This window comes from Aristolochia californica, unplaced genomic scaffold (assembly GCF_029961685.1).
Source record: "Aristolochia californica isolate CCGP_79_NKW_82.1479 unplaced genomic scaffold, dmAriCali1.0.hap1 SCAF_10, whole genome shotgun sequence".
NCBI lineage: Eukaryota > Viridiplantae > Streptophyta > Magnoliopsida > Piperales > Aristolochiaceae > Aristolochia > Aristolochia californica.
Window position 1 is genome coordinate 27,897,893 of NW_027181771.1, and position 10,002 is coordinate 27,907,894.

The window sequence follows — 10,002 nt, forward strand, 5'->3', positions numbered from 1 at the left end:
TTATTCAGACGAAAGTGAGTTAAGGATGAAGTGGACCAAAATGACTCGAACATCTCAATCTTCTTCAATTTCAATCTTGCAACCATATCATGCATCTGCATGATGTGCTCACACACACCCTTGGGGCTAGTAAATTTCATGAGACACATTTTGGTTATCAGGGTGCACAGTAATAATGCCTTGTCGAAAGTCTCAAATTGATCCTGAATAACTTGAAGATATTCCTTTGCTTTGGCACAATTAGGAATGGATTCATGTAAACTCTTCCCAATATGAGACTTAATAAACATCAGACTCAAGCGATTGGATCACTCCCAAAGATCAAATGATCTTTTCTCAATTTGGGTACTAGATTATGTGGGATTTGGAGGTTCATCCACTCGAAGTGCCAAATCAAGTTCATGCACTCCAATAACATGAGAACTTTCTCCTTCCACTCAATATAATTTTCTCCATTCAGAGGAATAAAAGATGAATCAAAATTTGGAACAAACAAAGTTTGAAGAACTACAAAATAAATAACATGCTTACTAAACATGTAATTAAGTCAAAATTTAAATATTTAGCCATGTAAATAAATACAAACAAATAAATCAACGTATCATATATCATGTGGGCTTAGATTATAACACATAAGCGATTTATGTCACTTTATTATATGACCCAAAAAAAATTTTGTAAAGGAATATCTAAGACCTATGGGCAACTAATTTTTTTTTTTTGAATTATTTCTTTCCCATTTTGATTAATCACTTAAATATAACATTTACCCTATGGGTTTAAATTATTATATATCTATGATTAATCATAATTTTTTATGTCATTAATTTTATGTGACTAAACTTAATGTCACTAGACATTTTCATAATTAAGAATATTGTGGCAATTATTCAAATGTATACAAAAATATATGATATCAAAATAATTGAATGAAATTGATGCCAATTATTAATTCCTTATATTTAGGTTAACCTCAAATATGCATAGAAAATTAAGTATGCATAAAACCTAAATAAAACTTTCACAATTGAAAATTTAAAAAAATATGTATAGTATACAACTATATACACATGCACAATTATTTTATTCATATGAATTAAAAGAGAAATTACATAAAAAACAAATATATTGATTTTACAACAATTTAAATATGTAACAAATGTATCCAACGACAACACATAAAGTTGAGATGGCCTAATGGTCAATGGTGTTGGAATGAAAAACAGGCACGTGGATTCGAATGGGCTTAGCCAAAAAAAAATAAATAAATAAATTTTAAATCGAGTCGACTCGGCCTACTCACGGGCAACTCAAAATAGTGAGTTGGAATGGGCAAGTCGTGTTGACTCAACCCGTCCAATCCGACTCAAAAATTAAATCCGGTTACCACTTTCAAATTTTATTTTATTTTATTTTTTTGTTTTTGCACGCTGGTGGTCATCTTCAACCTCCAACCACACGTAGAGAGGGAATCCCTCGACGTCGGCCCCTCATCACATCTCGACGTCGGCCGCTATCATCAGCATCGCTAGCGCACCCCACACCAGCTATGTTTACAATAGAGCCATCGAATGCGATAGATGAAGGGAGTTGTCGATCGTGTGCTCGTCTCTGGCCTCCGTCACAGCCTCAACGTCATCGAAGCATCTCGTGCCAGCCAGCGCCACCAAGCATGTAAATCCCAATGCATCCCAAACAACCTCCTCCGATGAATGCACAACTCCGGTGTGAGAACCAGATGTCAGGTGATGCCATCGCACCTTCTTCTTCAACGCACGGTGCTAAGTAGCAAAACCACCGACCAACGCGCGCAGAGAGCACAGTCAATGCTCTGGCATGCAAATGGCACGGTCGGGATTGTCAAAGAATGCAAAAACCGACTCTCCCGACCTGGCTTCGCTCTTCTGAGAGCCTTCCTAATGTCGTCAATGCCGAACTGCTTCGCAGCACCGACGTGTGCAGACACCGGTGTGCCTTGGATGAGCGCCATTTCTTTTTTCTCTAGCGCAACTGCATGACGGGTATGCGTCTTAAGCGCAACTAGTCGCGCATTTGTGTTCTAGTTCTGATACCAAATGTTAGACTAAATGAATTTCTAAACACAACATGAAATTCCTAATCTATAAATGGAAAGTCTTGCCTCCAGTTATGGCGATCAATCTCGAGAAGAATAGATATCGACTCATCTATTCAGTGGTTCCTTGTTGGAAAACACAGGCACTCTACTAGACCAAATCCATAACCCTTAAACTCCTATTTTCCCATTATAAAAAAGAAGTTGTAACTTATGGAGAGATATAATTGTCCACTGCAACCTACATCCAAGGGAAACCACTTCTTAAAGAATTAGTCATATTTGAACGTGTCTAACAATTTTGTGAGTCACAAACTTTCTCTGTTTGAAGCTTTCAAGATTTACAAATGCTTGGATAGCAGGTTGGGTTTAATGATGGTGGTAGAGGCACATGTGTCGAAGAGGGCTTCGATGGTAATGATCTTAGAATAGGTTTCTAGGTAGATTTTTATAGGGGTGATGGGACCGGTTGGTCAAGGGAGAAGAGGATAGGGCTGGTTTCATGGGTATTCAGGTACGCTATCTTCATCTGTAGATGTTGGAGGCTCTTGCGGGTGTGTGAGGGTAGAGTCATATTTTTTAAGGAAGGAGGTTGTGGGATGGGGTTTGGTTCCAGAGGGAAGAGTCCAAGGTCTCTTTGGAGGATGCTCCAGTGTAGGTATCTGGTTGGGTTGGGAGAGTAGAAGATTGGGATGAGGATGAAGAGGCTTAGTTTTTCTATTTCTATTTAGGAGGTTTTGGTGGGGGAATATCCACTAAAAGAACTTAGGGGTTTGTAGCTGAATCATTGGAGTTTTCATGGTTGGGGGAGGAAAGTAGATGGACTGAAAAGAGTGGGAGTAGAAGAGAAGGGAGAAGGTGGAAGAGTTGGGAAGACATACCTGGAGCTTCTTGGGCTTGTGTCTTTTCTAGATGTGTAAGTTGATGTTGCAGGTGAATCTGTTCAACTTCTTTCTTGGCTAAGAGTGCCAACGACTATCTGAGATAGGGTCACGGTTGTAGCGATGCAGATCAGTTCTTCATGGAGAACTTGGAACTTTTCTTTGCACTTTGTGATCATGTCATGGAGAGACATGTGTTGTTTCCTCACATGTTTGGAGAGATGTCATTGTTGGATCAAAAGCTTTGTAAGGGCAATATTCTGGTTATCTGGAGTTTTCTATTTGCTAATCCAGAGTTGATTCAACTGAACTAATTTATTGGGTGGAGCCATCAGGGTTCTTTATGGTTGGATTTCTGATTTTCCGGACATGTTTAGTATTTTGCTGGGGGAAGGTCGAAATCTTCGAGAGGATGCATTCCCTCCATCAAGCATAAGAAATGTTTGGTAACCCGAGCACCTGAAACTGGACGTCACCAGGTCCACTGGAGAAACAAAAACAGGAAAACGGTAAAATCTGTTATCGCAGTAAACAGAGATAACTAGAGTAGGGAGCGACGGTTTCGAGTCCCTCCACCAGGCGCATTCACGCTCCTACCCTAAAAGTGGATATACTTTGACAGATTCAAAACGCGGATAAGCACCTTCAAGGATATAAAACATCGAGCAGAAGCCCAGGGTTGAGACGCTTGACGACGAGGATTAAAACGTCAGATTAGCCATGCAAGAAACCCCTCAAAAAAGAAGTGAATAGAAAGGAGGGAGGTGAGTTACCTCTTAGCAGACTAGCGTCGTGCAGCTCCCTCTCTCCAGGTCTATACTGCCAACCAGGTCATAGAGCACCTTTGTTCTAAAGATCCGATCCCTCGTTCTTAGTCCTCCACCGATTTCGGATCTAGTGAGCCAAGGAAGAGAAAGAGAGCGCGACCCCCGTCCACCCTTTTTTTCCTTCTTCAACTCTCTATTTGTGCTGATGAACGAGAGAGAGAGAGCCGGGTGATTCCCTCCAGCGTTGTGTATGTGCGACATTGCTTCTTTCTTTAGAGATTAAGGTGACTATGGGTACTGTGTAGTTTCTTCTCCTTCCGCTGGAGAGGTTTTAATATAGGGTAAACAACAACTTGCAAAATTACACAGTGATAAGACAAGCGAAACAACCGAACTCAACTGCTCATCCAAAGAGCAGCGTAATTCATAATACATAATATTCACGTTGTACATGTACAAAAGATCCCAGAAGATATATTATAAAACAAAAAATAAACAAATCACAGGCACGATGCCATCGTTGTGAGCAAAAAACAGAAAATTGTACAAATCAAATAGAAGGCCAATCACCTTTACAGATACTCGTCAGCCCAAACATATTAATGCTAGACAGCAGCATAGCCTTCCAAATCTACATTTCTTTGGTTTCTCTACTTCGCATTCACTTCTCAGGAATTAATCCTCCTGACCTATTAGTTTTGATCTTTGTCCATGTAACAGAAATCCAGCTAGCTGAATCTCCCTCCCCTCAATGAGTCAAAAATCAAACTCTCCAGTTGCCTGTGCGAATATCCATGTAAGAAACTTGGATAGCCGATTTCCTCATGAATAAAACAGATTATTCGTGAAAACGATACAATAGCAAGCAAATATTCAGAAACTTGTACGATATAGCAGATTGTACCTACACAATGGTAATATGTAAATCTTGGATTTTTTTATGATCATAGAAGTAATCCACCAGCGTTGGAGTTCCCCAGCAGATATATTGACAAAATTTTCTTTCATTTGGTACAAGGATATAATCACAAGACATGGTATATCTGAAATATTGAGGACTACCCTACAGGTCATCATACTCCATTGAAGAGAAATTAGGACATATTAATAAGTTACCATTTTCTCCATAAGACTGTTGAGAGGAGTACATTTTCAAAACGCTGAGGATAAAAATACATGAGGCCTACAAAACCTAAAATATCATGACATGTTTACACATATCTGTTCTACAAACTAATTGGTAGATAATACAGCTGATCCACAGGATGCATGCGTAAACACTTCACATCCCAGAAGAAAGGCAAAAAACCCATTATGATAAGGCCAAACAGTACGTTCGTTTGGAACAAGATAAAGTAAACAACTGAAACATCATCCACTCCGAACATTTAAGGAATGCAGATATTTCAGTAATTTCACCGTTGGAGAGAGAGAGAGAGAGAATGTAGATCCCAAGCCTGAGTTATAGGAATACATTACTTAAAGTAGGTTGACAGTTGAGAAACATCCACCAAAATTTTCTTTTTGGGACAATATAGTCAGACTTGTGTGACATCTCACAGCAAGAAATGATGATTCAAGCAGCCAACCAACATGCTTCAGTCTAGATACTGTTGAACGACAGAAAAAAAAGAAGAAGAAGATAACCAAAAGCAGAGACCACCATATAGGTGGGGTCCTGGAGAGCTATCCCTCTCAGAAACCCAGACATCAGGAACTAGCACATAACATAAATTAGCATAAATTTTTTTTCTAGAAAATGAGCATAAAAGATAAATACTCATCCTTTGGGAATAAAATATGATATATTTAATGTTTCTTTGGTCCTCATGATACATTTACTGTTAGTATAAAACACAAGTGCAGACCAGATCCAAAGGCGTTAATCTCATATTTCAATCTTCACAATCTTAGGTAAAAAAATGAGTAGTCAAATGGGGTAAGAATTTGAGTAAGGCCCTGCAAGTGCTCTTTTCCAGGAAATTGTGCTTCACAAAATACAAATTATAGCACAAGAGCATTTTTGGAATGGAAAGTTCAGTTTTTGAGACGTATAGTTCAGTTTTTCAACCCTAGGGATCCCAGGGAAGTTAGTTCTTGAGATGAATCCATCTTTGAAAAAGGTCTGCATAGGACAGAAGAGATATGTAGGAGGTCATCCCATGAAACAGATGCACCCTGTTCTTTTTGTTCCATGTAATTGTGTCTAACAAATTCCAACAATCAAAAAAGAAGATCAAACAAAAGTTACCTTGGTGAAGAGAATATCTTTATTGTTGATATGCATTATACCATCCTTAAGCGTGCATTTCCATCTGCTTTTTGTGCGTGTGACCTACTCAAATGCAACAGCCTATTTAGAGGTCTCAAGTCTTGTAATGCTATTGCAGCCTCTACAGAATTACAAACTGAGTATTACCTTATCAAATTGAGCAAGAACCAAATGATGTGTGTCAGGTTCATCATCACCTTGATCTAGATCATCCAAATCATCGTCATCATCATCCTCATTAAGTGGGGGCTCTTCATCCTCTGCAGCTTCATTTTGAGGCGGATTTGGTGTTGCAACATTGTCACCTGTATGCATATCTATCACCATAATCAAAATATATATAGATGTGAAACTAACTTTCAAGATTAAAGAAGAAAAGAAATATAAACACATCTAGGGTAAACATCCATCAAGCTTCATATCTATATTAAGGGTTGTTCATATGCACAGACCGATAACAAGCTCACCATGTTCTGCTGGAGTATTGTAATCTTCATTGGCAACTCCTGGTAACCGGAATAACTTTATAAAAGGAAAAACAAAAAATAAGCAAGGGAGAATTCTAAAAGGGAAACTTAATTACATTGAAAGTAATGAACTTGAGAAACTGGAGGCTTACATCATCATAGCCGTTGTGAACACCATGCTGTTGCGAAGATCCTACATCTCCATTTTCTATTACTCTGTTACTTCTAGCCGAATTTTGGACTTGATTGACCTGTATAGTAAAGCATGATTGGTAATTGACTTAAACATCAAACCACAAAAAGTATGCCCAAATGCACCTAAAATCACATGCAAAGACTCTTCTGTTATCTAGGAGCCCACATAAACCCCAGTGCAGAAAACACTATGAACAAAAATATGGAATAATGAGACATTTTTAGAATAAATAAAATAAATAAATAAATAAATATTGAAGAAGAAGGAAAAAAATCTAATTTTTTTTTCTCTTTTTTGTATAAGGTGGATTAAAATTTATTATGGAAGAAGCTTGAACAGTAGACATCACATTAATTGCCACACATTGAAATCCAATTTGGCCATTGAGCTCAGTGATTCAAGTCAGAAAACAAGAGTTCACTGGACCTAGATTCACAGAGAAAAAGTTGTAGAACTTGGAAAGGGGAAATCCAACATGGTAGTTTCAATCTAAATCTGTCATTAAACAAGTGAAAGAACTCGCACTAATCCCAGACATAATGTGTAAAGCCTGTGCAACCATGCTATGACCCTCGACAGAACCTCCCAATTACTATAGCTCTATAAAACTTTGAACATTGCATACAGAAAAACATTTATAGAGGTCATACCATCAAAAACTGATACATGAAAAAGCATATGGGTAGCCCATCATGAAGAGAGCAAATCTCAAACAAGATAGCAAAGGCATAGAAGAAAATGCCACAAACAAAAAATAGCAGCTACTCATAGTAATATAATTATTTTTATTCTCTTTATCGACCATGACCAAGGACAAGATAAAACAGAAGCAGGATATAGGATGGCCGAATGGATCACTAATCAAATTCAATAGGCACCCCACATACAAAGAGGCATCCATAGACATACATTGTCCACAATCTTAAGGCATTCTGCCCAGTAATTCAATATTTTTCTTCGCATGCGAATTCAATTTTGTAGAGCAGAGAGAGACAGGGGCACCTGAAGCTGGAAGTACTCTGATGTAGAATCTCCTGGTCCATCTTGCTGTGGAATATATCCTCCGGGCTGAGCCTGTTGAGCATAATCATCACGTTTTCGCTTACCAGAAGACACCATGAAAAAGTCCTGCCCAGCACAAACTAATTAAGCCAATATTGAAACCCAAAAAAAAAAAAAAATGAGATAGCAATTGTCTTGACAAATGCATCCCAACAAAGGGGAAGGGAAAGAAAGAAGAAAAATAGACCATGTTTTGCCATATAGCCGATTCAGATCACATTTCAGGCATCATTAATTGGATTTTGAGGTGATCAGTATGGGTTTTACTCATTCATAATAGAGATTGTACCGAGTCTCAGCAAGACTTTCGGGAGCCCGATATTAAAAGTAGGCCATGACATAAACTAAAAGATAAGCTGAAGCACAACAACTCCGATGTTTGATAAACCTAGGCATTAAGATGTAGAAAGTTGATGCAGTAGCCGTTAAACAATTCAAAGAACTCACACTTTCAGCCTCGACCAGAACACCAGGCTATCTTGGAATCTTAATAGGTGCCTACCATTGTCAGACCCCAAATTCTTAGGCTAACTTTATCAAAAGGCCAGTCACTATAGGCTAATTGAGTAGATTCTAGCAGAGAATCAAACTCAATTTCTTCAAAACAGGAACTAATATATAACATTGAAACATATGACACAAACAGCCAGAAAAGCAGATAGCAGCAATTAATAGGTAATCAAACAAAAGGACAACAATACCAAATAGAAATATAGCTCAGTAAAGTGAACCACCTGAGTCAGTGGTTGATGTGGAGTGCCTCTGTCAACTTCTTCTCGCCCTTCAACATAAGCTACAAACAAGAAACAAGTAAACTTGTACATGTCATTTTCAAGCTCCATCAGATAGCAAACGAATAGCAAGAATATAAAAACGTATTTCCAAGATGTACACCTGCAAAGTTACCATAAAAATACTTCTAACAAACTATATGTAGGATACTTACCGACATTGACGTCAACCCCAAGTGGTCTTTGGTTCATCCAAGGAGAAGGAGGTTGCTGGAAAATAAATTTAAAATAAACAATATAATATCAATCTCCAAGAACTGTATTTCTGATGCTAGATTGATAACCCCAGACAAGGCTAAAAGCGTTTACCATGTACGGACTAGGTCTCCCTGGCTTGACTTCAGCGTTAGCGCGAGTATCTTGCGCAGACCCATAGTCATTGGGACCATTGGGTGTAGGCATATGAAAAAGTGACTGCTCCATATTCCCTGGCAGAGGTGTTTGAATGGGAGTCTGAAGAGGGGTCTGTAGTAAGATTCAATATCAAAATTCAAAAGTCGGAAATTTTTTGAAAAAGTTAGTAATAATTTCAAACGTAAGAATGTACAAGAAACACAATACATATATTGTTTTCTGCTCTAAATTTTGCTGTTACACGGTAGAAAAAGGTTATTACCGGAGGAAATAACATCTCCGCGGTCGGGGTCTCATACTCCTCCCCTTCATAAGGTACATTCAGATCATGGACCGGTGTTATAGCGCCTGCGTTGCCCTTAGGAGCAACTGATCTCTCTATCGGACCGTTAATTGCACCACATTGAATCATTTTCATCTCCCAGAGCTGGCAGTTACCAAAAAAATGAGAATAACCCCAAGGCCGAATCACGGGAACAAAAAAAGGAACGCCCCTTCAATGATATCAGGACTCATTCATCAAAAAAAAAAAAAAAATGATATCAAGACTCCCACTCCAACCTATCCAAGACTAAAAATCTACAAATTGCTCACAGACCTCAGGAACGAAAAATAAAAGCACATGAAAAAAAAAAAAAAAAAATCCAATACCCCTTGCAGCTCATTGAGAACATTCTCACCAACGCCGACACCGAGGAACTCATCCCGGACCTTGTTGATGACATCTTCAACAACATGAATATAGACGGCAGAGACGCTAGCCATAATTCAAAACTCACGATCTCTTTAAAGGTAATTGGCAGTACAGGAGGAGGAGATCTATAGTAAAAGCAAGATAAATATCCGAGCAAATGACGGGCAAAAGCATGAGATTGGCAGAAAGCAGTGCCAGGGTTTGGCTCCTGCTTCAGAGAGGAAGGAGAGACGGACGGGGCAATTGGAATTAAGGGAGGAACATAAATATGTTTGCATCCGATCAGGGGTGTGGGGGCCACGTGTCCGAATCTACTCGGTCTAGCCTAAGAAAACGTTCGGAACTCAGACTAGTACAAACGTTCGGAACTTCAGGAGACGACTTGCACAGTCAGCTGTGCAGATTTATACGCATAAAGAACCGATTACCCGTTATAAACTCCGC

At 38.7% G+C, this 10,002-nt stretch overlaps 1 protein-coding gene across 4 annotated transcripts; it reads right to left on the bottom strand.

The window, feature by feature from the left end:
• Positions 1 to 4,114: 4,114 nt before the first annotated feature.
• LOC137941814 (uncharacterized) lies at positions 4,115 to 9,780 on the bottom strand. 4 transcript variants are annotated; one of them, XM_068787420.1, is made up of 11 exons: positions 9,516 to 9,780; positions 9,127 to 9,291; positions 8,820 to 8,963; positions 8,666 to 8,720; positions 8,454 to 8,512; positions 7,660 to 7,785; positions 6,614 to 6,712; positions 6,447 to 6,516; positions 6,142 to 6,299; positions 5,974 to 6,057; positions 4,115 to 4,502 (listed from the first exon to the last, which is right to left on the bottom strand). In XM_068787420.1, exons 1-11 carry the CDS (start codon positions 9,627 to 9,629, stop codon positions 4,479 to 4,481), a joined length of 1,098 nt encoding a protein of 365 aa, XP_068643521.1. In that variant the 5' UTR covers positions 9,630 to 9,780; the 3' UTR covers positions 4,115 to 4,478. The 4 variants fall into 4 exon arrangements, with proteins under 4 accessions (XP_068643521.1, XP_068643530.1, XP_068643513.1 ...); XM_068787429.1 differs by having other exon boundaries at positions 6,462 to 6,516; positions 8,820 to 8,975; XM_068787412.1 differs by having other exon boundaries at positions 6,142 to 6,311; positions 6,462 to 6,516; positions 8,820 to 8,975.
• Positions 9,781 to 10,002: the final 222 nt, after the last annotated feature.

Bases quoted from the DNA above. Each gene is read 5' to 3' on its own strand.
- LOC137941814 (XM_068787404.1), bottom strand. From the start codon at position 9,629: ATGGCTAGCGTCTCTGCCGTCTATATTCATGTTGTTGAAGATGTCATC. The intron at 8,976-9,126 runs GTAATAACCTTT...ATCTTACTACAG, and splicing joins CGGAGATGTTATTTCCTCCG to ACCCCTCTTCAGACTCCCAT. The intron at 4,503-5,973 runs GTAACTTTTGTT...ATATTCGCACAG, and splicing joins AAGATATTCTCTTCACCAAG to GCAACTGGAGAGTTTGATTT.